The sequence below is a fragment of the Gracilinanus agilis genome, chromosome 6 (assembly GCF_016433145.1).
Source record: "Gracilinanus agilis isolate LMUSP501 chromosome 6, AgileGrace, whole genome shotgun sequence".
In the NCBI taxonomy this organism is placed as follows: Eukaryota; Metazoa; Chordata; class Mammalia; order Didelphimorphia; family Didelphidae; genus Gracilinanus; species Gracilinanus agilis.
The window spans coordinates 112,414,332-112,441,346 of NC_058135.1; the positions used below are offsets into that span (position 1 = coordinate 112,414,332).

Here is a 27,015-nt window from a genome sequence, read left to right on the forward strand (position 1 = left end):
ACCTATGTTCCAGCAGAAAAAGATTGTATATTTCTGAAAATTTAAGTGTTTATATATGGGACTATTTTTTCTGTCACAGCAGCACATCTAAAAAAAAAGAAAAAAGAAAAGAAAAGAAAAGAAAAAATAGAAGAGAAAAGAAAAGAAACTGTCCATTACTTGTCTCATATACTTTCTGGAACTAAAAAGAGAAGTGCTTGACAGTCACATTCAGGACAAAAATAAATGATTTTGGTTTGGCAGTGGCAGTCTAGTCTTTGATGTGGGTATTCTATTTTAACTTGGATTTGGGAACGGCTTTATGTCATATCTGCACTTGAATCTTGGGATTTTTCAATTGCTTTCTTCTCCGTTTTGTTTTTTCAACAATTAGTGGGTATATTTATGAAAGGAAAAGAGTGTCAGTTTCATCTCCTTTCCTCGGAGAAGGGAGGAACTGGAGTGGTTTGAGCTGGTGACTCAGTTAACTCTGTTTCCATTCATTCTCAGAAACAAATCACACTTCCCTTGGGGAGGCTGATAAGAAGCCAGGAGCTTGTTGTGGCCGAGTGGCACAGTCATTAAAACATTCCCAGCCCCATCACCAACCTTTTCCTTCCTCCACTGCTCACTGGAGACTACTTAGGAATCAAAGAAGAGGGTCTGCTGAATGCTGGAAAGCATGTATCATCGCAGCTGGGGCAGTCAGCCGGCTTTAAAGTCTCTTCACCATGCGGATGCACCGGAGAAATGACCTGCCCAGACAAGCCAGGCCAACTCATAAACTGGTTTGTCTGCTCCTTGTGCATCCCGAGGGTGCTGAGGCTTTGGAGTAGCAGGCGCCCGAGGACCAGGAGGAATCTGTTGCTAGGAACTGCCTGTGCTCTTTACCTGGGCTTCCTGGTGAGCCAGGTTGGGCATGTGTCACCACAGCATCGAAGGGCACCAGAAAAGGACCCCCAGTGGAACCTGGATGCTGCTGGGACATCCTTCCTGGAGCTGCCCTTGGATGGCACACTGGCACCCCCTGAGAGCCAAGGGAACGGGACCACCCTGCAACCCAATGTGGTCTATATCACCCTACGCTCCAAGAGGAGCAAGCCTGCTAACATTCGCGGTACAGTGAAGCCCAAACGGAGGAAAAAATATGCCCTGGGCTCCTTAACCCAGAGACAGGAGATGTGGACCAAGCCATCCACGCAACCCCACGGGTTGGCACTGGCAGCAGATGTCGAGGTCCCTGGGCATCCGCGTAAGGAACAGGTGGGCAGGGACTGGGGGCAGACCTGGAGACTGGCCCAGGGACCCGACCTCCAATTGCCCAGGACCTCGGAGAGCAACATTAGGATATACAGTGAGAGCGCCCCCTCATGGTTGAGCAAAGAAGACATCCATGGGATGCGCCTACTGGCTGACAGCGCTATTGGAGACATCCAAGAATTGCCGTCCCTGCCTGGAGCTCGCTTGTTGGTGCTGGAGGGAAACTCAAAGAACAAATGGCCTTCTTGTGGCACCAGTCCTTGTGCTTTGCTTAAGAGACCCTTGGACATGAGCGAGGTGTTTGCTTTCCACTTGGACCGCATCCTGGGCCTTAACAGAACCCTGCCATCTGTGAGCAGGAAATCTGAGTTCATTCAAGGTAACTTTTTTTCCACATTACTGATCCTTTTGGAGCTTCTGGGACTTTGAATAGATTTTTTCCCCCTTCTCTGTCTTTCTCTTTATTTTTGTAAATGGTCTTCCCCGCTCATATTTCTCCATTGGCCCGCAGCAACAGCTGCAGAATTTCTTTCTGTAGAGTTACCATTCATTAGTATCTTAGTAGATGATGAGAGTTTCAGAGAAGTTTGGTTCTGAAGGAAAAAAAATGACCCCATATTGGTTAATTGGGTAACCCTAGAGATCTCAGTCTAATTCTCATGTCTTATTATATCCAGTGGCAATTTGGGAGGGCAGAGAGGAAGGGTTGGTGTCTGCTCTAATGAGCAACCTGGGAGCAGAGTTCGTTGTTTTTATATTAAAGATTATTGAACACCTTTCCAAGATAGAATGGGAGAAAATTAAGTTCAATCTATAGTGCAGGAGAGTTGAGCAAGGTACAAAGATGAATTTTCTGGAAATGTTAATAGACTAAACCATCAAAGAACATGAACAAATCTACATCAAGTAGCTTAAATCTTTCAAAGATGTCATTTTTCTAGTGTGGACACTATTTTTTAGCAGGTGCCAAGGAGAATGCCTCCATCATTTAGAAGTCTGGGTTGGAAAGCTTCTGTGTCTGAAAAACTTATCTGCTTGAAGCCAACTTACTCATGAACCTCTCCAAACTTGAGATTGGGCTAACATAAGACCTTTTCGACTAATATCTCCTGCCTGAATTTTCCAACGGAATGTCAGACTGGGTTTTAGAGTCATAGAACCTCATTTTATACCTGAGGAAATTGAAGCTCAAGAAGGTGAAATTATTTGCCCAAGGTTATGTATTAGTCTTAGATGTGGATTTGAACTGGTGATTTTGGACTCTAGAGTCTTAGATGCCTTCCTCTTTGGTACACTGTGCTCCATGAGTATAAATCTTTTAAAGAACAAGACTATCTCCATGCCACAATGATGCATTGAAGAATATTAGTGTAGAATGGCTGGACTGGCCATTGACACTCCTGGGAACCCAGTCCCCAACAATTGATATGGGGACCTTATTGCAGTCTTTTCTTCCACATATATGTATATTTTCAGAACCCTTGCCTCCACATTATTTCATTTGATCTTTATTGTCCTATGAGGTAGTAGCCTTTAAAAACAGGGTAGTTTTCCTTTTTGGACCACTTTTGGTAGTTAAAAAGCAAGAGAATGAATTAGTTTACCTCCCAAAGTCCCTTTCATTAGTGATTCCAGATTTGTAATTTTTTCTGGAGGTGGAGTGGACCCTCTGTCTGGGTTGGATAACCTTTTGGTACAATCCAGGAAGGACCTAATCATTGCATATGGAGAAAACCATAGGTAAGAGCACTATGTCACTGCCACAAGAGTCCATGGGATGCAATCAGACCACAAATTTGACCCATGAAGTGGTTCTACAATGCTGATTCAAAGTAGGATGTTTATGGTCAAGATTTTTTTTGAGGGGGGGAGTACAAGACTATACCCAGGTAGTCTATACTGAACTTGGACTGAGTTAGAATATTTCAAAGACCCTAAATTAGATCAGATCTGGGTCCCTTCCTTCCTTTAACCATCTCGCCTTGAAGTTCTGATACATTTTGGGGAGAATCTCAGAGGATCATGATTTGAAAAAATCATAATTTTTATGAAGATGAGTTCCAGAGCTTAATTGCTACTCTAGAAGACCTTAGGAGTAGGTAGCTTGAATTCAGAATAGATATCCTTTGAGGCAGCTGTTTGGAGCTGGGAGTTTCCTGGCAACCTTGTTTGATGTCAGTATGTTCTAGAGTTATGGAGTCATACTCTTGTCTTCTGACAAATGTGGCAGAATGTGGGGGGCCCTCCTGTCCAAATTGGATTTGGTCCAGCAAACAAAGCAATAAAAAGCACTGGTGTATTAGGGCTTACTCACCCTGGATCATAATACCACTTTTCAGGATTGATGCTAAATGAAGATGCTCTTACTGTTTTCAGCATCATTCATTCTATGAAGGAGGGAAATCTTCCATATAAAGCAAGGGACAGGGTCATAAACGGATCAATAGGGAGGATTTAATCATTATATGTTGACAAAGAGTACCTTCCAGCTGCAGGGGTCTTGGCACTTTCTCCTGTGGCCAAAAATTGAGCAATTCAATAAATCAATGAATCAGCAAGCATTTATAAATCAATTACCATATACCAGGCACTGTGTTAAGCATTGTGGATACAAACAAAAGGCACACAGAATTCCTTCTCTTAATGAGCTTATAATATAATGGGGGAAAGACGTATATACATAAATTGGAACATAACAAGATGAATCAATGAATCCCAAGTAGTTTTGCTGTAGCTTTAAAACAAACAGACAAACAAACAAACCCTCAACTTCTTTCTTAGAATCTATACTATATATTAGTTCTAAGACAGAAGAATGATTAGGGGTAGGCAATGGGAGTTAAGTGACTTTCTCAGGGTCACACAGCTAGGAAGTATTTGAGACCAGATTTGAACCTAGGACTTCTCATTTCCAGGCTTGGCTCTCTATCCAATGAGCCACCTTGCTGCCTCCTTATAGTACTTTTGAGGAGAAGACTTCAGCATCTAAAAGAACTGAAAAAGAACTTTTAGAAAAGATGGTACTTATGTTGAATCTTAAGGGACATCATAGATTCTATGATTCTAAAGGGAAAAAGGAAGAACATTTTAGATATGAAGGATAACCAGTGCAATGCCCTAGAGGTGGGAGAAAGAACCTATGTAGGTGAGGGACAATAAAATAGACTAACATTGCCAGACTACAGATTTCATAGAGGAGAATAATATAGTCAGAGAATGGAAAAAGATCAGGTTATGAAGAGTTTAAAATGACAGAGAAATGGATATTTGATCCTAGAGGTAGTCAGCGGCCATTGGATTTCACTGAGTTGTAGATAGTGGTGGCAAGAAGGTGACAGGCTTCAGAGAAATAACTTTGGCAGCTTTGTAACACATGGATTAGGGTGAGGAGATACTTGAGGTGGGGTATCCAATTGAAAGTTTATTTCACTGTCCCAGGTAGGTAGTGATGTTGACCCGATGTAGAATGATAACTAAGTGAGAAGGAGAAGACAAAAGATGAAAGGTGTGGAGAAAGTAATTATAAGATTTGGCCACTGTTTGGATATATACATTGAAAAAGATTAAATGGGGAGTCAAGGATAACAGTGAGACTGCAGGTCTAGGTAGCTGAAATGATGATGATTCTCTCAAGAGAAACAGGGAAGTTTAGAAGAAGGGTAGATCAGTAGGGGAAGGTGAGTTAGTTGTGTTTTAGACATATTGAATTTGAGATGACTGAGCCATCCAATTTGAAATATCCCAAATTCAAGAGACTGAAAATGGAAATGTAGTCCTCAGAATCCTCAGCACAGACTTAAAAAATCATGTTCTTTGTGAGGTGATGCGCTCTTCAAAAAGTATATTCAGGTGAAGAGAAGAGGTCCTAGGATAGAATTTTGAGAATACTCACAGAGGGCATGATATAAATGATAGCCTAGCAAAGGAGACTGGGAAGGAATGATGAGACAGGTAGGAGGAGAACCAGGGAAAGTAACGCCATGAAAATCCAGAGGAAAGGGTATCCAGAAGGAAGGGTGGCTAACAGTATCAAAAAACTGCACATGGGGCAGTTGGGTGGCTCAGTGGATTGAGAGTTAGCCCTAGGGAGGGGAGGTCCAATGTTCAAATTGGGCCTCAGACACTTCCCAGCTGTGTGACCCTGGGCAAGTCACTTAACCACCTTTGCCCAGCCCTTACCACTCTTCCGCCTTGGAACCAATATGCAGTATTGATTCCAAGATGGAAGGTAAGGGTACAAAAACAAATATGTATTTAAAAAAACTGCACAGAAGGGTAAAAATATTGGAAATGATAAAAGACCATTAGATTTGACAACTGATCATCTTGATCATTGATTAGTGACAACTGACTATTGATAACTAGAGAAAGCTGTTTCAGTTGAGCAATGATGTCAGAAGTCAGACTACAAAAGATTATGAAGAGAGTGAGAAGAAAGAGAATAAAGGCAAGATGTTTTCTTGGAATTTTGCTAAGAAAGGGAGAATAGCTTGAGAGAGGGTAGAAATTAGAGAATTTTTTTAAGGATATGGAAACTGAAGCATGTCTGTCACACATTTGATAAGGTTCTGAGGGAGAACCTGAACTTTCTGACCTTAATTAAGTTCAGCACTCTATCCACTAGGCTGCCTAGATTTCTATGTATCCATATGCTTACAAGTGCACACACGCAATGAAAATAAGCCCAGTTCCTTTTAATAGTTCTTTTTCTGAGAGTTATATGACCCTGACTTTATCACAGAGAAGAGAAAGGATATATTTTATTCAGAAGCTGAATGAAAGGAAGAAGGAAAACTGTGAAAGCATCATACTTGGCATCATAGGAGGCGGCTATGGTTACTATAAAACCCATCAGCTGCCCCTGAGCAGATTTCTTTGTGTGTACATATGTGTGTCTGCCTGTCTATCTGTTTCTCCTCGTATTGAACCCATGATTTTATTGGCATAGAGAACTCCAGGTAAGAAAATCTATTCTATAATCTCAGAGATTTCCCTGGAGCCTGAGGATAAATTCTTTACCCAAAGTTACCCTGTCAGAGCTTCCCGATTCCAAGCTAGCTTTCTATCCTCTACATCCTGCCTCATCTCATCCTTTAGACAATTCTTCATCCTACATTTGTTTATTCACTAGCTTACCAAAAGAACTGAAATTCAGCCTCAAGGAGAATGTTTTAAGTTGATTTTTGAAATGATGCATTTGCATCTTCAGCTGTAAAATTGTAGCACGAGAGAATTCCAGTTAGAAATCAGCTTTAGGGATTATAATCCGTGGCATACAACTATAACTTGCAATTTTGGGACCCGGGGTAAGCAATTTGAAGCACGTGCATGTGCGTGTGTGTACTGGAAGGAGTTCTAAAGTCAGATGAGGTAGGTTTAAGTACCCCCTTTGATGCTTACTGCTTTTGTACCCTTGTATGTTAGACAAGCTCATTAACCTTTCTGGGCCTTAGTAAAATGAGATGGTTGGATTAGATGACCACTGAAGTCTCTTCCAGCTTTAGATCTCTGATAATATTATCCTTGGGACACCAGAAAGCTGGCGTATGAGTGGTTAGGACTAGATTAGAGAGGAATTCATTTGGGGTAAAGGGACCAGGGAAAGAAATTCCTGGAATTCCCTGTTTTAACTAATTTTTCTCATCAATTACATGTCAAACCTGGCTGTTTCAGGCTGCTTAAAGGACTGCATGCACTATTAATGTCCACTAAATTTCCGTGGCTTGAGCCAAAACTCTTGCCTCCTCTTGATTTACACATTTTATTAAATGAAGATTTTTATTTTAGGGTCAGAGAGGTGATTGGATAATAGATTTCCTAGTAGGGACTCCTGACAAAATTTGGTTTGACCTTCATATTTTATAGCTAAACAGAGGGAAAGAGAAGCTAAAATACCTTTCCCAAAGTCAAACAATTGGGAATCAACTCAGAGCTGGAATCTGAATTTAGGTCTGATAATTCCAAGTCCAGCCCTTTTTCTACTACATCTACTACCACCATATTTTCATTTTTTCTACCTATTCTCATATAAATTTAATCCATTGGCATTCATTATTCATGATACTTATATGCTAGGAAGAAAGGCAAATAAATGTTAGAAATATGTGTTTTATTTAAAAGAATACAGTTTTAAAAGTCAGAATTTGCTTGAATTCCTTGTATTATTGGCATAGAAAACAAAATGCTATCAACAATGTTGACCATGTTACAGTATGCCACATGTATGAGTCAAACTGTCGTTTGGTGGGTGTCAAATCAAGGACAGCGTACTTGCTTCTATAGAGCTCATGATAAGGTTCATCTGATGCCTCCTTTCACATTTCTAATATCAGATGATTTTTTGAAAAACAAAAATGTTTTCAAGTAGCTTGAAATTGAATTAAGAAAAGATAAAGTTGACGATGGATGGCCTTGTGAAAACCAAGAACATGGGAAAATTAAAATATCGCCCCTCACCCCCTTTGTGAACTATTTAGCAACACTGCCAAAGCTTCCCCTAGTATTCTGTTTAACAGTGTAAATGAATCTCAAGGGGTATAGCCAGGGCCGACTTGAAGCACTCCACTATTTTTCATGCCCAGCATGGAAGATACATGATGCATGGGTTATTTTTAGGATGAGGCTTTATGGCCATGGAGCTGTCATGTTAAATGAAGGTGGCCAGTTCTAGGAATTCTGTATGTCACGGCTGCTTAGCTGACAAACCACAGGCACCCCACAAGCTCCTATCAAGAATCTCACTGTTTCCCAACCTGTCATACACTTTCTCGTTATGTTCGAAGAGAAAATCATCCTGGATTTTTTCCCCTTACTTTCCCCTTCTTCCCTCACCTAAGTAGGTTCTGATAAAAGTACGATCCGTAGCTAGGTGATGTTAGAGGGAAAAGGAGAATCTTGTAGATTGGTCTTGGCTCATATGGTTTCCAGGTTGACAAGTGAGTCCAGAAGAACATAGAGGAGGTTTTGAAAATAGCCCTGATGTTGCAATATGTTCAGAAACATGGCGTCTCCCCCAAACTTGCAAACTACTTTGACCTAATTGGGTCCAGGCAATTTGCAGTTTGACTTTGTATAAAGTTGTTTTCTGTCACAGACAATGGCCATACCTTTGTTCTGGACCTTTCTGCTGTTTCTTAGCACTAGGGAACCAGAACCAGAGGACCTTTGCCTTTCAGGCCCTCAAGGAGGCAAAGTTCACTCAATAATTCATTACATGTATAATAAGTGCATCGAATATGACTTAGGTGGTGGGGCTATGACAGGAGAAGCCAAAGAGTCTCTATCCTCAAGAAATGTACATTCTACTTGGAATGGTGGGGTTATAAAAAGTGTACAAAAGTGAAAAACAAAGTATATACTAATACAAAGAAATTTCAAGGGCAAGAAAGAAGAGATCAGAAAAGGTCTCATGGAAGGAAAAAGACTTTAATATCAGTAAAGTCTCATTTGTCTGCTCAAGGTCTCTACTCTGATGATTTTGGGGAGGTCTGGCATGGAGACTATGCCATGTTCCTCTTTGAAGTTAAGTATTTTCTTCCATTTTGCAGAGGGGAAAAATTGAAACACAGGAAGCCAGGGAATTTCCATAGCCAGGGAAGAAGTTAGAGACTGATGTGGAGAACAGAAGTTCTTGCCTGGTGGGCCAGGTTCTGAACAGAGAACATGATTTCATTTTAAAAATAAAGCAGATAATTTAGTTTGCTTTCAGATTTTTAAAGAAAATATAATGGAGCATTTAACTCCTTTTCTTTGGCCATTTTTATAAGAATATTCTGTAGATCTCCTAAACTGGATAAACCATGAATTCATCATACACTGCTTAGGAACATTTATAATTGGGGAAATGTATCTGAATGCATCGAAGCAATCTGTGACCAAGGTATACTAAATTTTCCAATATCCCTTATGGACTAAAGGGCTTAGTTGCTTAGGTTGGGGGGGCACTTCCAGCATTTTGTCTATCCTTTCTTGTTCTTTTTTCAATTTCTTACTTCCTGTGTTAGAATGAATTCTAAGTATAAATTCTAGGAAAATCCACAAGGGATAGGCATTTGGGGTTAAGTGACTTGACTAGGTTCACACAGCTAAGGCATATCTGAGGTCAAATTTAAACCTAACTTGGCTCTCCAACCATTATACCATCCTTTAAAACATTTTTTAAATAATGACCATAAAATCCTCCTCCTAGATCCATATATTTCCAAAAGTACTTTTATAGCTATTATTTTATTTGTTCTTCCAAACACCCCATGAGTAAGAACAAGAGTTATCTTTCCCCTACTTTCCATGTGTGAAAACAGGTACATACAAAGATTAAAGGTTTTGCCTTTGGCCACTCCCCAAGTTAGTGGTGAGACCAAGACTTGAATCAGATCCTTCAATTCCTAGTCAAATGTTCTTTCCTACCAGATCCCATCCTATACCACACACCCCAGTTCTTTCATGAACTCCAGATTATTCATGTTTGCAAATGTATTATATCACTGGGTGGCTATTTTTGAGGCATTACTCAATACATCATTCTTGCAGGGGGTAGATTTTTTTTTTACTTCTTTTCCATTTGTAGATGGCTAGAGAATGGTCTCCTCTTCTTGCGATGATGCTTTTGGCAAAGTGAAAGAAGCATATCTCACTCAGGCTGGAATGTTAACATATACTGGTTGCTGTCACAAAGTGGGCTAAAGCCTACATGTTTGCTTCAGCAGACAAAAGTCTTTATTCTGATCTCCTGTTCCCGATTCTGGTGACATACATCATTTTGACCTCTTAGGATTTAATTAATTCTTCAACCATGGAAAAGACTCATCTCTTTCATTCTTCCAGGCTTCAATACACTGTCCAAAGATTTGCCCAAATCCCTGTGGCTCAAGAATGAGGAGATGCAAAGTTCATCTCATCTCTGAAATTTCTCTAAATTTATTTTCCCATTTTTTTTGAATCTTGAAAGTCTAAACCATCCTCCCTCCTGATCACCCTCAAGTTTGCCATTTTTTCCAAAAGAAGGGTGCTGAGATTATCTGCTTCTTTATGCTCCTGCCTAATATTTTTGTTTAAATGTCAGTCTGCCTGTGATAAGCACTGTAGAAAAAGAGAGATAGATGATACTGTGGAGCTCATCAACAATTAGGGAACTACTCCATTATCATTGGAGCCACATAATGGATTGACAATTGCCATCCACAATTAGGGAATAGCTACATTATCGTCAGGACCCTGTAATGGATTATTGACAATTGCCTCAGAGTCCCAAAGAACTCATTTTCTATAATGAAAATTTGCCATAGTTTTCATTTGTCCTTATCTATTTCTCTTCCTGAGCTTTGCAAAGTTGTTTTTTAATGAAGGGCGGTGAGCAATGTTGTCGCTTTCTAATTTGTCTTGTTCAAACAGAGGCTGGGAATTTGGCACATGTGGTAAAAAGGACTTCTGATGAAAGCTCTTAGGATTTTCTATAACTAAATCTGCTCATTGGGAAAAGCAGACATGAATATTCTCGGTTACATCCAACATGTTTAGCATTCACCGAGAGTTTGGTGTAATCTAAGAGCCAATGTTCAAAGCAAAGGATATGGATGTGAAAGTCAGGCAAAGGACAGTGAGCTTATTGATTCTTCTTTCTGAATTAAAAAAATGAGTTATTATAAAAAATAATGAATCTCACTAAGCTGCTTTATGGCTTAAATGACAGAGGACTGACCTTGGATATTCAGCCAGACCTAGGTTCAGATCTTGCACTGAGACCCAGGCTCAGGGGATCATAGATGTAGAGCTGGAAGGGATGGCTGAGGTCATCTAGCCCAGCTTCATCATTTTTCAGAGGAGGAAACTGAGGTCCAGAGAGGTTAAGTGATTTGCCCAAGGTAATCCAGTTGGTAAGCTGCAGAGCTGAGATTCAAACACAGATCCTCAGATTTTAAATCTCACATTCTTTCCATTATACCATGTATGGCAGGTTACTCAACCACTCGGTGACCAAGGCAACTGCCTAAGAAATAATATATATTAAAGGGAAGCTGCCCATTTGCTTCTTTAGAGGCATTTTTTCACACTGGACATTTACCGTGTTGATGAGAAGTTATTAACATTTGTATCCTCGCAACAACCTGGTGTGGGAGGTACTATTATTATCACCCCCATTTTAGAGCTGGAAAATGGACCAAAAGATGATGAATGACTTTACCATGGTAAATCTAGTAAGTGCCTGAAGCAGTTTTGGAATTTAGACTCTCCTGATTTCGAATCTAGGACTCAATCTGCTATACCACCTACTGCAGTTCAAAAGTAAGAACAATCCCACAAAAACTTGAATGTCAGTCAACAAACATTTATGTTCTTACCACTACTACTAGCTAACTTTTTATGGCACCTGTTCTGCACCATGTACTTTATAAATGTTATCTGGTTTGAAACTCACAACAACTTTGGGAAGTTGATGTTATTATTACCCCTTATTTTACAGAGGAGAAGTCTGAGGAAAGGAGAGATTAAATGACTAGTTCAGGGTCACCCATCTAGTAAAGATCTGAAACTGAAGTGAACTCAGGTGTTCTTGAATTCAAGCCCAGAGCTCTCTCTACCAAGCTTTGAAGTTATGTACTAGGTGGAAGGCATTTGCAATAATAAACAAAACAAAACAAAAAACAAAAAAGTAAAAAATCTCCAGTCTCTATTAGCAAAGAGTCTAAATTCTAAAGACAGAGATAATAAAAGCCATTTATGTTTAATTTACAGAATATAGAAGCAATAGAAAATAATTGGGCATTAGTGGTTGAGGGAATCAGGAAAGACTTCCTGGAGAAGACAGTGTTGGAGCTATTTTGTAAGATTTGAAGGATTCTGTGAAACAGATATGAGAAGAGGTTGCATGCCAGACATGGGGGACAAACCATTCAGAGACACAGAGAAGAGATAGAATATCATGTTTGAGAACAGCGAGAAGACCCCTTTGGCTCCATGGGAAAGACTAGGATGGAGAGTAATGCCAGTGAAGCAAGAGAGATAGCTTGGGGCAAGACTATACAAAACTAAGCTTTAGGAAGTCCAGGAGTTTGGATTCAATAATAGAAGTAATATAAAGCCACCAAAGTTTGTAGGGCAAGGAACCTTGACCAGTCTGCTTTGCAACTATTTACAGTTAAGTAAATGGACTATACATAAACTATTGTAATAACTTTTATTTACTCTAGGTCTATTGTAGGGATCTTTGCCTATTCCTATTCATTTCTCCTTTAATATGGCCGTAAGTCAGATATACTGTTCTTGTTCCAGTTTTTTCCCCTGTTCTCCATGATTCCAAGCATTTCTCCAAATTTCCTCATATTCTATCTTCATTTCATTATTGTATTCTTTATGCTCCTCCCCACCCAATCCCCTGCCCCATGATTAAAATTTAGTTTGTTTCTATTTTTTCAATTACAAATAATATTGATATGAACAACTTTGAATATTCTCAAAAATGGAAAAATTAAGGTTTCTATAGAAAGTTGATGGTACAGTAGATAGAGCACTGGACTACTGTGTGACCTAAGCCACTTAATATTTTGTTTGCCTCAGTTCCCTCATCTGTAAAATGGTATCATAATCCAAGATTATTATGAGAAAAAAAATGGGATAATATTTATAAAACACTTTGCAAACCTTAAAGTGTTATATAAATGCCATCATTACTGCTGACTTACATGTTCATTTGCATCAAAAAGGTTTGCTTCTTTTGCATTTTCTCATATAGCATTGTCTTAAAAATGTTCGTGAAGAGAGAAAAATTCTGAATAAGTATTGAGCTTGCTTAGGCAAGATATACTGGCAAATCTAACTCTTCAGGACAGAAGTATAGATTTTAGTTTATTTGAACCTTCCCATTTCCCATAAAGCTTGCTTTCTCTCCATTGTGACAGCTAGAATTCTATCTCCTCACCATTAAGATATCTCTGGAGAGTAAAACATTGCATCATTTTGACAGGCCAGAATAAGATGAGAAAAAACTATTGAAAATTTTCAGTCTAAGTTGACTGAGCCAGTGTCCTGTTTATAGACATAATTTCTAAGTCACTCCCTCAAATGCAACCAAGTCTAGTTCATTTCTTTTTTTTTTTTAATAATTTTTTATTTTTAGAAAATTTTTCCATGGTTACATAAGTCATGTTTTTACTTTCCCCTCCACCCCCTCAACCCCCTGTCCCCCTCCGCTGTAGCCAATTCACATTTCCACTGGTTTTGTTATGTGTGGTCAGCCAAGACTTATTTATACATTATTGATAGTTACATGGGTGTGGTCTTTTCAGGTCTACATCCCCAATCATGTCCTCATCAACCCAAGTGTCCAAGCAGTTGTTTTTCTTCTGTGTTTCTACTCCCGTAGTTCTTCCTCTGAATGTGGGTGGTGTTCCTTTCCATAAATCCCTCAGAATTGTTCTGGGTCATTGCATTGCTGCTAGTACAGTCGTACATTACATTTGACTTTACCACAGTGTATCAGTCTCTGTGTACAATGTTCTTCTGGCTCTGCTCCTTTCACTCTGCATCAATTCCTGGAGGTCTTTCCAGTTCACATGGAATTCCTCCAGTTTATTATTCCTTTGAACACAATAGTATTCCATCACCAGCATATACCACAATTTGTTCAGCCATTCCCCAATTGAAGGTCATACCCTTGCTTTCCAGTTTTTTGCCACCACAAAGAGCACAGCTATAAATATTTTTGTGCAAGTCTGTTTATCTATGAGCTCTATGATCAAACCCAGCAATGCTATGGCTACATTGAAGGTCAGGCATTCTTTTATCGCTCTTTGGGCATAGTTCCAAATTGACATCCAGAATGGTTGGATCAGTTCACAACTCCACCAGCAATGCATTAATGTCCCAATTTTGCCACATCCTCTCCAACATTCATTACTCTCCCCTGCTATCATTTTAGCCATTCTGCTAGGTGTGAGGTGGTACCTCAGAGTTGTTTTGATTGATAATATGGGAGAGATTAGGTTTAGATCAACATCTCACATCATACACCAAGATAAATTCAGAATAAGTGAAAGACATAAATATAAAGAAGGAAACTATAAGCAAATTAGGTGAACACAGAATAGTATACTTGTCAGATCTCTGGGAAAGGAAAGATTTTAAAACCAAACAAGAGTTAGAGAAAATTACAAAATGTAAAATAAATAATTTTGATTATATTAAATTAAAAAGTTTTTGTACAAAGAAAAACAATGCAACCAAAATCAGAAGGGAAACAACAAACTGGGGAAAAATCTTTATAACAAAAAATTCTGAAATATTCAAGGAGCTAAATCAATTTTATAAAAAATCAAGCCATTCCCCAATTAATAAATGGGCAAGGGACATGAATAGGCAATTTTCAGATAAAGAAATAAAAACTATCAATGAGCACATGAGAAAGTGTTCTAAATCTCTAATAATTAAAGAAATGCAAATCAAAACAGTTCATTTCTTTTTTAAAAAATCATGATTTCTCTAATTATTTTTTTTTCTCATCAGTGTTACTCATGGCTCCTTGACTTTAGACCCACATTTGCAAAAAGCATCATTAACCTAAGGAATCATATAAGTGGAGACACAACTCCTATGTAGTTTATGTCAGAATATTCTAAAGTAACAATCAGAGATCTTAAGGGGATGCAGGGTGCATGGGAATGATCCACATTGGGCTCAGTTTTCAAATACTACTTATTGCCTATTTGCTTCAGGTACCACTTCCTCCCACTAGGACATCTATTGCCAGGAGGGTCCCTAGGGAACGTTCCTACAGAATGATCAGAAGACTTTGAGTGCTCCTTGAAAAATGTGCATGAGTGTGAGGAAAGAATTCAAATATTAATTTTAGGCTCTAAGCTGAAGTTTTTTCTATTTGTGGATGGCTTAGAAGATTCCTTGATGTTTAAAAATTGGAACATTTTTCTAAAACGCAATTTGTAATTGTGATGTTTTCCTTACCATTCTGCATGGTTTCTGGAAAATAGCAAAGAAAATTATTTGATCCAAGTCAATGTATATTTTCTGCATGATATTCTGACTCTCTTTGACTACTTTGGGGTCTTTGGAATAAAATTAAAATATTTCTTCAGTGAAAGGGTATTGAGATATTTCTTTCCATTGTTTATCAGTGCATTGGAATTTTTTATAATACATTTTTTACTTTTTTCCAGATTACATGTCAATATAATTTTTAATATTAATTTTCTGATATTTTGCAAGTCTTGTTCTCTTTCTCCCTCCAACCCATTCCTACTCCCAAAGAAGGAATGCAACATGATATAGGTTTTACATATATTATCATATGATACATATTTCCATGATCATCATGTTGAGACTGAAAGTGCTTTTGAATTTTGAAATTATTATTGTACAATTATGGCAACAAAACATTTGCTATGATTGATATGACTTCAAAACATCATCCAAAGATTTGTCCAAATTGTAGTGATCCAAGAATGAGTAGATGCAAAACTGATCTCAGCTTCTAAGCTTCTCCGAAATTAAAGTTGAAGTCATTTTGAATCTTAAAAGGTTAGTCTATCCTCCTTCCTGGTCACCCTCCTGTTTGATATTCTTCCAAGAAGAAAAGAGCTGGATGAGTTTATCTGCTTCTTTATGTCCTGTCTAATATTTTTGACAGAAATATTAAATGATATATATTAAATGTATATTAATATTAAATGACACAATAACCTGGGTGACCTAGTTTTTTGATGTTTCTTTGCTCTATGTGAGACTCCTCTGCTTGAATAATTTCTAGAGGAATATGGAGGAAATTGGAAGCTTTGGAGCATCATTTTAGAAGCTAAACACAGAGAAGAAAAAATGGAAAAAGAGAAGAACTTGGAACAGGATATGAATTTGAATTCCAGCTCAACTATTGTATGACCCTAGGCAAGTCATCTTCTCTGGGTCTCAGTCTGTTCATCTTGAAATAAGAGGCTTGGACTAGATTGGTTCTCAATCTTCTTCCAGCCCAAGATCTATGATTCCCTGAGTTCATATTAATATAGTGTTTTTAGATTTGCAAAACTCTTTACATATCTTATCATATTTGATCCTAATAACGACCCTGGGAGGTAAGTGCTATTATTAACCCCATTTTATGAAGGAAGATGGGTCTTAGATAGGTTAAGAGATTTTCCTTGGGTCATATAGGTAGGGAGTGTCTAAAGTCTAGATTTTAATCTAGGTTTTGCTGACTATTTACAGCACTCTATCCACTTATTCTATGTTTTCTCCCATATGTAAGAAGTCAAGTAGGAGAGGTGGAATGGTATAGTGGACAGAAGGTTGACATCAATCTCAGAGTCAAGAAAACTTGGTTTAAGTCCTCCTTCCAACTGTGTGGCCATGGTCAAGCTATCAAACTTTTTAGTGTCCTGGACAATTCTACTTGCCTCCATCAGAGGGCTTTGCCATACCAGGAATTCCCTACATGAATGAAATCACAGGTCATGACCATCATCCTCTACGTACCTCTCCCATCCATAAAGGAAAGAATAAAGTTAAATATAAATCAATCATTGGATGGAAATGTTGAGGAAAGGAATGAAAATATTAAAAGGAAATAGGACTTTTAAAATGTCTACTTTGTCTCATGTTGTTTTTCTCTTCCTGACTTTTGTGATTAGGTAAACATGAATAATAAATTTTGGTGCCACATTTTCTTCTCACTTTTACCTTAATTTGGAGGAATATCCATATGCCTTTATCAAGGGCCAGGATCTGCATTCCCCCTCATTTCTAGGCTAACTGCAGGAAAAAAGAGCCCCAAATGGAGAGGAGGTGATTAGAGTGATTGAGTCTGTGCTGCTAAAGTTATTGAGGTCACCCTAATACCAAATTAGAGAGTAGTTAGGGAAGAAGAATGTTTCCTGAATTAAAGACTCAAGATAAAAACTTTTACATTAAGGCAAATGATTGAGGTGGTGAAATCCAAGCCACTAACAAGTGAGGAAAATTTTAAAGAGCAAGAGTCGAGAACACTTGAAGTTATTTCAAAAAGTACTTTAAAAATTCCTGTGACAAGTCAAGACATTCCAATCATCATTTCAGAGGTTTCAGTTATCCACCTGTTTTCTAAGTCTGTCAAGAATGAGCTGACTAACTTATGTTTACAGTTTAGAGAGAAGGATGCCTTTTTATGGTGCTGGATCTGCTTATCTTAGCATCTTGGTATCTTGGGGGTAGAAGAGAGAGACCTTAACAGTTCATGTGGCTCAACTCCTTTCATGTCACTAATAAGAATACTGGAAGCCAGAAAGCTCACATGCAATGTAAGTCTTAATTTGGGAGGGAACTACTTGACCATTTTCTCCATTTAGTTTATTAATGGGAAAGAGGTTTCAGCTCTCAAAAGTCATTAGCAAGGGGAAAATGATTTGGTGAGATATTTTTACTCTCTAAACATATGCTTAAGAAGAAATGACATTTGGAAAAACTTTATTTCTGAGGAGAGGTATGAAATGTGATCTATTATTGAGATTGATGTTTTTGCTTTGGGCATTTTCTCTCAGACAAATCAAATGTCTTTGCTATGCCTCCTGTGGCTCCCAAAGCTTTGCCCTAGACCTCTACTCTCTCTGCTTTCTTGTCTTAATTTCCTCCATTCCCATGGTTTCAAGTGTCACCTCTACATAGAGAACTTGGTATTTCTAATCCAACTCACTCTCCTGAGCTTTAATTCTGCATTTCCAGCTGCCTTCTGGACATCACCACATGAACATTCCAGTGGTATTTCAAAATCATATGCAAAAGGGAACTTCCTCCTGCTACAACCTCTCTATCTACCCAACTCCTCTGCTTCTAAGGATAACATCAAAATGTTCCCAGACACCAGTTTCTAAAGCTCATCATCATCTTTGATTCCTTCTTCTCTCTTACTAAATTTCTCATCTCAAAATCTAGTCATTTCCAACTCATTGGATAATAGATTTGTTGTTGTTTTTTTACTATTTGAAAAAGAATTTGATTAGCAGTATAGTAGAAAAAGACAATAAAGAAAAGTACAAGAGGATATTTTCCTGAAGGTTCTACTTCCCTCCCACTTGGAATGCCAAAGGAAAAAGATGTAATCAGAATAATCAATTCTAAGGACATGTGGTTTGATCCCAAAGAACCCTACATAATCTATCCAATGTCTGTGAACAGTTTTAATGAGTAAGAGAATAAGATGAATATATTTCAATTGTAGTATATTCTTTGGATTTCCCTTTGGAGAACCAGGGGGATCTGCTTGGGGGAGATGAGGATTGAATGCGTGCAAGACACATCTTTGGCCTCTTGCTAGACTTAGGGTTAAAGTTAAATAGCAAAGTCTTATATTTCCACTCAGTGTCAGAAGTCTCTTCAATATCATTTACATAAAATCAGCTGCCCTCATTTACTTTTTTCTTTTTTGCATTGCAAACCTTTCTTCCAACTCTTTTATTGATTTTTCTTTCCATTCTGCTTTGGAGAATTAGCATCAAGGACTTCCTATGTTCCATTAGTTCTTCTGTTCATGTACATATACTCTCTGGTTCTGAATGTGATTTATCTCCTTGTGAAAGAGCTGCATAAGTCTGGTTTGGACCATTATTGTCCTGGTAGTATTCTCCATTCATCACTCCATCAATAACGTCTGAGGAGCCCCCATGGCACCCTTTTCATGGGAGTGCCACTGGTGGGCAATCATCACCTTTCCTGATGATGCCATAGTTCTCGTTCTTCTGCTAGACCAGGAAGGCTGTGGCTCTATCCATCTTATTTTTGCCACTATTGGTTACTCTGTTACCCATTCTGTAGGGGAAAGTTGGCAGAACCAAAAGCATTGGCACAGCTAAATGGATAGACCTCAGCCATGGCACCCAGGGCTGGAGTGGATAAGTGTTCAGGAAGTAGGACCCAGGGAGGACCCAGGGAGGGAAGGCAGTCAGGGACTGAGGTTAGTGGTCACTGTGATAGTGGGAATGGCAGGAAGTGGAACAGAATAATAACTTTAAGGTAGGAAATTCATTCAATCTTCTTATTATAGAGATGAATAAATTGAGAGAAAGAGAAGAGGGAGAGGTAATGTGCTCAGGGTTACACTGAGTCCATAGTGGAGCTAGAACATGTCACAGGCTCTCAGAGTCAGGTTATGAGGCTCCTTTCAACAGATCACACTGAATATGATATAAATCTTTTCTCTCCAATATATCTTGGCCTCTTTTCTCCATCCCGGTTAAAGGTCTTGTGTTATATTTGCCTTCTCTCTTGGAATAGACTGTTAAAACTAGTTTTGTTGTCTCTTGTCTACTCTTTTTCTAGCTTGTCCTTCATACAGCTGCCAAAGTAATTGTTCTCATATACAGACTCACAATGTCACTTTTACAATCAAAAACTTTCAGAGGTTCCTCTTTAGCTTCAGGATAAAATAAAAACTATAGAATTTACCTGACAATCCATTTTCTACTCAGTCTCGTAGCGAGCCATTTTTCTAAACCTATTTCAATCATTACCCTTCCTCTACTTTGTGTTCTAGTTAAGCTGGAAGTCCTGCTGATCTCAATTTCTCTTCCTCTAAGATGGTGTTTTCTCCTAATTCAGTCTTACCTAGGGCAGGGCGATGAACTTGTCCCAGCCAGGGTGCATGCATCTGAAAAGGGGCATCCTCTCTCTAATGAGTCTTCATGAGTTCCATATTGCATCATGCATCAAGTGGATTTAGGATGGATTCATTGGAAAGCAGAATACACAGGAGACATGTAAAAAGTTATTCATGAAATAGAAAGATGAAGACCAGAAGGCTCCATCTATAATCATGCAATTTACTCACAACCCAGGTGAGCTTTCCCCAGCCCAGTCCTGCTCTGCTCTTTCCCCTGGTGATGACCTCCCCAGGAGTGACTTGCTAGAGTTTCTGCTTTGTATCACAATGCCCAAAGTCTCTCTTTAGGTCTTCGTATCCTATTTGACTACTTTTCCCCAGGTGATGGAATTTCTGGTTACATCTTTTTTCTGGGATGAACAGCATTGTCATCTTGAGATGCTGAGAATTATTCTTATCCTTCAAAGTCAAGCACTGTTACCCATTAACTCATCTGTGAAGGATTCCCTCACCCCTTTAACCAAAAATGATCTTTCCCACTCAAATTTCTTAAAATGCTAAAAATTTTTACTTTGCCTCTATCTTGTTTTGAACTATTCATGTCCTTGTCTTATCCCTCCCTATCACATTCTAAGCTCCTTGAGGCCAGGGATTATGTTGTTTTTCAGCTTTTTATCCCCAGTATCTAGCCCAGAATCTTATACATAACAGAAATTTCATGGTATTTGCTGAGATTGCTTATATTTTTTTTTTGTAGATTGTATTGGACGGTTATGAAATCCAGACAGCTTTACTTGTAACTTCTAAAAATCCTTGTCTTTCTGACATCATAATGTGGCCTCAGAAAAGCAGACAGCTGTTATTACAAATGGAGAGTTACTCTACTCAGACATTGAATAGACAATTATAAATGTCTGGGTTTTTTTCCTTTTCTGTGGTAACTGTTTTTAGAAGTTGAGTAAGACCACATTAACCAAAGGACGTTGTTATTGGTGGTTAGGAGCCAGTTCCTACCACCTCTATAAAATATCTTTGGAAAGAAAAAAAAGATTCTCAAATATCCCAATACTGTTGAAGATTCTATTGGAGAAGATTGTCTGACAAAGAATTCTGTGATCAGAGATAACTGAAGCTGGAAGACACCTTAGAAATCTCTCTTACTCTGACTCCTTCATCTTGTTTTCTTTTTTTTTCTCCAAATATTTTATTATTTGTTTTTACATCATTTTGATTACCCATGCTTCTCTTTTCTTGCTTCCCCATCCCAGAAACTAGAAGATATATTTATACTTTTATTTATGAAATATTTTTTCAATGAATAAAAACAAATTTAATCTTCTACCTCTCCTACCCCACTGAAATGAAAGAAAAACAAAATCCTCATATAGCAAATACACAGTCAAACCCAGTGAAACAAATCCCCACATTGGTCATATCCAAAAATTATGTTTCATTTTGCATCTGAAGCCCATTACATCTCTGTCAAGAGGCAGGTAGCTTGGTCCATCATGAGTCCTTTGATTCGAATAGTGGTAGGTTATTAGGTTGATCAATTCTTAAGTCTTTCAAAATTATGTGTTTTATTTTTACATTTTTGTTATATAAATTGTTCTTTTGTTCATACAGATCTCAAGTTTCTCTGAAATAGTCTCTTTCATACTTTCTTATGGCACAATAGTATCCAACTATATTCATATTCTAATGATGCCTTCATTTTATAATTGAGGAAATTGGATTAAAGAGTTTGGAAGTGATTTATCTAAGATCTGTTAGTGTTGTTTATTTTTTTCTCTCTCCCTTTTTCTAGATGGCCACCCCTGCCCTGTGATTCTCTGGGACTCATCATTGGCTCCAACAGATAATGAAAGTCATTCTTCAGTTCCACTCACTTGGGGTGCTTATCAACAATTACTCAAGCAAAAGTGTTGGCAAAATGGCAGAGCACCCAAAGCTGAATGGGGGTGTACTGAAGTACATCATCATGAATGGTCTAAGATGGCACTTTTTGATTTTCTGCTCCAGGTAAGAGTGTTACTGCCAAGTCAGTAGTTGTGTCCAACAAATATTAAAATCCTTTAACCATGATTAAATTGAAAGGTAAGTTTTAGCACTTCGAGTAATTTCAAGTGAGTTTAAATTCCATTTAACCTCTTGTCCAAAAGAGGAGCTACAATTTTTATATTCCCCCCAAAAATTCTAGGAAGTTTTTTTGTTATTCATTGAAAAATTAACAGTATTTTAAATGGAGGTAAAGTAGAGCTAGCAAAGATTTCAGAGAAGAAATATTATATAGTGATCCATTGGATCTGGAGTCAGAAAACCATAGTTCAAATCTAGACTGTGTCTTTGTTACCTTGGGCATATAACTTAACCACTTTTGGTCTCATCTGTAAAATGATGATATTGGGCTAAGTGATTGCTTAGGTCTCTTTTACTTTTAAGTCTTTTAACTAAGACCTTAAAGCATACTGTCCTGTGGGAAACTCTGCATATAGTGGATAAACTGTGGATATGGAATCAGTTCAAATCCCACCATAGACATTTTTTAACTGAGTGAGTCTAGGCAAATTAGTTAATCATTTTGGGCCTCAGTTTATACATCTATAAAATGAAAGTGTGAGACTTGATTGGCTTTGATAGCCTTTCTAGCTCTAGGCATCTATAATAATGGTAACACCTTCTCCCTTATTCTTTGTGGATTACTTGCTCTTCAATGTTTTTTGAATGTTTCCTATGTAGATCTGAGCCTCAAGAATCATTAACCCTTAGCAAGCTTAGGGAACTGAATAATTTCAAAGAGCTTAAAGCATTTGACTAAAATTTTTTAGAACAATATTTTACTAAAAGTTCTAATTATTTTTGCTCATATTCCGGAAACATCCTTGAATGAACCAAAAGAACACAGGCAATGGATGAGTTCTAAGATTTTTTTCTTAGGTTCCCTTTGACCTCCAGGGATATGACTGGTTGGTACTATTGGATAGGATGCAATTATGATGAAGTCATGCAATCACATTCATGAAATTCAGTGGTCTAGCAACCAATGAATTTTCTAAGAGCTATACATTTAGACAATTCCTCAGCATATTTCTGGTCTGCCACCTGTCCTTTTAGAATCTCCTAAATTTTGGTGTGATCATCAGCCTGTTAGTGCCATTTCCATTTGTACTTTTAGACATTTTCTGTGTCACAGAGGTGCTGAGTCATACCCTTGTTTTATTAGTCCCTGGATGCACTGAAGGAGGAGATAATTTGGATAACTCAAAATGCTGAATCTACTGAAAAGTTCCTCTAGGCATTCCAAGCTGTTTTAGAAAGCAAGGAAGGCACATAGCCCTGATTCAAGATACATGTATTTTTTTAAGTTTCTTAAATGCATAAAAACATCACGTTTGGATTCAATGCCTATTTCTTTCAATATCCAAGTTTATATTTGGGGTGTGGAGGGTAAAGATTTTTCATTAGTATAGGAAATTTAAGGGATGGAAACTAGTTACACTAAAGCAGATGAGCAAATTTTCTATAACTTACAGCCTTAAGAAAGTTGCTTGGGGACACTGAAAAGGTTCAGTGACTTGCTGATGCTCACAAATTCATATGTATCAAAGGCAGGGCTAGAACCCAAGTCTTTCATTATATAGTAGAAAGAACACTGGATTTATAGCCAGAGACTTGGATCCAAAGTCTCTTTGCTACTTACTACTTTTTCTGACTTGGAGAAATCATTCTATGATCTGTTGGTTCTAATATCTTATTCCTACCTCTAAAGCTGAGGCTATACTGTGCTATTCAATCCATGTTGAATGAACACATTTTTTGATCTATAGTATGCATTCAACCATTTTTTGCTTCATAAAAGCTGAAACTCCTGAAGAATCTATGCTAAATATTTGAGGAAAGGGATTAGATGGCCTGAGATCCTGTCAACTTCTTAGTTATCAAGGTTATAGTTGTTTCATGATTCAGTAGGTATCGATCCTTAAAGCACAAATAAAACCCCATATTGCCCTTATATTTCACTTGTTTGGATGAATAGGAAGGTTACATCCTTGATCTTTTGAAATCTGACATTTTGGAAGCCTTCTACCCCCACTTTTATTTTCTTTGAACTAAACCATTGCTTTTATTGGTGTAGAGATCCCAAGGAAGAAACTCCCTCAGCACCTTTTCTTCAACCTATAAATTCAAAGAGAGTTTCCTGGAGTACTAACACTTAAAATGATTTTGCTCAGGACCACATAGTCAATGTCTATCAGAAGCCAGACTTGAATGAGGGCATCCCTGAAAGTCTGATGTTCTATTCACTGGGTCATTTTGTCTTGCAAGCATTCTATTAGGATGAAGGAAATTCCTTCTCTGTTCATTAGATGCTGATTCACTGTAAATGGCAAAGCACTCTATTTTTTTCATCACCTCAAGTTCAATTTATCAAAAACAAAACTCATTATCTTGTTCACAAGCCAGCTTTCTTTCCTCAATTTTCCTTCTATTGATGGCAACACCATTCTTCCAGTCAATCAAGCTTGAAACCTTCCAGCCATCTTTGATTCATTCCTCTGTTTAGTTCCATATATTCAATCATTCACCAAGCCCGATTGATTCTCTCTTTGGAATGACTCTGCTTGCTATCTTTTTTTTCATTCTTTTTGCCAAGTAGTAATTCAGAATCTAAGCACTTTCACACTTAGGTTGTTGCAGTGGCTCCCCTTAACTGATATCCTTGCCTCTAGCCAGCCTCCCCTTCCACAGAGCACGGCTCAATCTGGGCACCGGATTTGTATTTGTATAAAAGCCTATTTTTGTTGTTATTGTTGTATTTTGGACTCCTTTGACAATCTAGTGAAGTATATGTATCCTTTTTTATAGAATAGTGCCCTAAATGTATAACATAAAATCCATAAGATTATGAAGAACATTCATCTTATTGAATTGTAGTTCTATTTGTTTTTTTAAAAGTTCAGAGACCCTGTGTTAAGGAGTCCTTCACTAAAACATCATTTTTGTCCATTTTCCACCCTGGAGGCAGTGGAGAATCACTTAAGATTTTTGAGCAAGCAATATGATAATCCAAGTCCTTTTACATGATATTCAGGAACCCTCTCCAATCTATTCCAAACGAATTTTCTATCCTTACCTCCTCTTCTCCCTCCAGCCTGCTTTGTCAATCCCTTGCTCTCAACACTCACTGTTACCTGTTCATCCCTCTGCTCAGGTTGTTTTTGCTGCCTCACATTTCTCTACCCCCTTTACCTATGGAAATGCTAACTATTCTTCAACACTTGTTTTATTACCTGAGGGGGAAAAACAATTTCTCCCTCCCTGCCCCAGCTTTCATTTTCCTCTTTATCTTGAAAGTCCCAACTAGCTCTGAGTCTATGATCCTTGAGCCAGTGATTCCATCTAAAACATATTTGATCCTCAGAATTATTCTGTGAAGCTAAAACTTCAGGGATTAGTCTGTTCTCATCCTTTTGATGAGAAAAAGGAGGCTCAGATTGTTGTCTTAACTTTCCCATGGCTGCATGGTTTGAAAAGGTCCACAGTAAGATTCAAACCCAGGTCTTCTCTGTTCCAAGATTGCTGAGGGCAGGGACTGCTTTTCATTTTCATTGTGTCTTTTTATTCTCAACCCCTAACACAGAGACTTGCACTTGTCAGGCCTTTAATTAATACTTATTGAAGGAATGAATGAATATGCAGGGTTGCTTCACAGATCTCACCAGCCCTTCCCGATTTCCCCAACCTGAACAAGATCTCTCCTACTTTGGTCACAAACCATATGGGCTGTAAGAAACTGTTCAAATGGCAATTTGACTGCCTGACATTTTTAGTCAGGTGGTACGTTGATTGGTGAGGCCTTAAATTAAACTTTTTTGTATCCTTTCAGGAAAGGTAGATGCTCAGAAATATTTCTAGAACCCCAGAACTCGACATAATCCCCCTCATTTTCAGGGGAGGCTTAAAGAGATGATTTGACTTACTAAAAACATACAATTGGTTAGAAGAATGGAGGGTACAACAGACATGTCTCCTGACACCCTCATGCAGTGCTTTTTCTACCCTATGGGGTCACTGAACCTTGGTTGATTGCATGTTACCAATAGTTCCAAAGTGGGGAGAGCTGAGTAATTCTCAGTGAAGGGCAACAGCTGCGCCTTTGGGGATTTAAAAGGTTTTTGATTGAATAAAGCTTTTAGGAGTTTTCTAGGGGCAAAATCCTTCCCATTATCTTCAGGACACCTATTCACTTCAAAAACTCTCTTCTCCTGCTGGAGCATAGGGCGGCATCTGCATGTGCCCTTAGAGTTTAGTTTAATGTGGATAGGAGGCTGCATACTCACTCTGCATATATTTGGGGAGGTTAGCTGAATAGCACCAATTAGTTTGGAATGAACCCAGTGGCAAGATGTAGTCTCTAATGCTGAGCTCACATATAAGGATAAGTCACAAGTTAATGATGTCGACTAGTATTTAGGTGTCAGGTTTATTTGGCTCCAGTCCTCTACCACTCTTTATTTCCTTGGATTTAGAAAATATTCACCAAAAAACAACCTGTGGTCATTTGTGCCTCTATTTCTAGCACCTAGAACAATGCCTGGCATGTATTAGCTTCTTAAGGTGTGTCGAATGGTTTTAAAAGGTGGACAGAGAGAAGGTTGTTTTGGGTTAACCAGGATGCCTCCAATCCCCCTGTAACAAGCTTCTGGATTTAGGAGCAAGAAGGGGGGAGGGATGATGCCACTCTGAGAGAGTTTTGGAAGGCTTGTTCCAGGGAAATTATGTGCTAACCTTTGTGGATCATCAACATTCCTTTGCTTTAAACAGTCATGCACGGGGAATGAGTTTACTGGATCAGGAAGCTTGCTAGTTAAAATCAGAAGGCTTGCATTTGGATTTTGTGGGATGCTGGGCCAGTCTTGGAATCTTAGTTTCTTTTCAAAATATTGTGAGAAGAAAGCTCTGTCAACCTATCTGAATATATATTATTACTACTATAAAAATTGCTATTATTATTCTATCAATATTAATAACTTCTTCTACTTGGACCAAGTTGTTGAAACAGATCCTATAGCTGATGGCTATTAAACTGATCCATCAACCAACAAATATTTATTAAGGGCCTATTGGATGCTGAAGTGGTTATTAAAGTATATGTATATATATATATATAGGTATATATTTTATATATTATATAGGTAAATATATAT

The 27,015-nt window shown here is 38.2% G+C and overlaps 1 protein-coding gene and 1 pseudogene across 1 annotated transcript in view; one reads left to right on the forward strand and one right to left on the reverse strand.

Annotated features, from left to right (window-relative positions):
* Positions 1-447: 447 nt before the first annotated feature.
* The window catches only part of GASK1B (golgi associated kinase 1B), a 43,741-nt gene continuing 17,173 nt past the window's right edge, over positions 448-27,015 (forward strand). The window contains exons 1-2 of the mRNA XM_044680667.1: positions 448-1,618; positions 21,615-21,829. Of these exons, the coding sequence (XP_044536602.1) occupies positions 730-1,618; positions 21,615-21,829 (1,104 nt within the window). The 5' untranslated portion in view covers positions 448-729. The remainder of the gene's footprint in view (positions 1,619-21,614; positions 21,830-27,015) is intronic.
* On the reverse strand, positions 18,421-18,842 carry LOC123251715 (annotated as a pseudogene).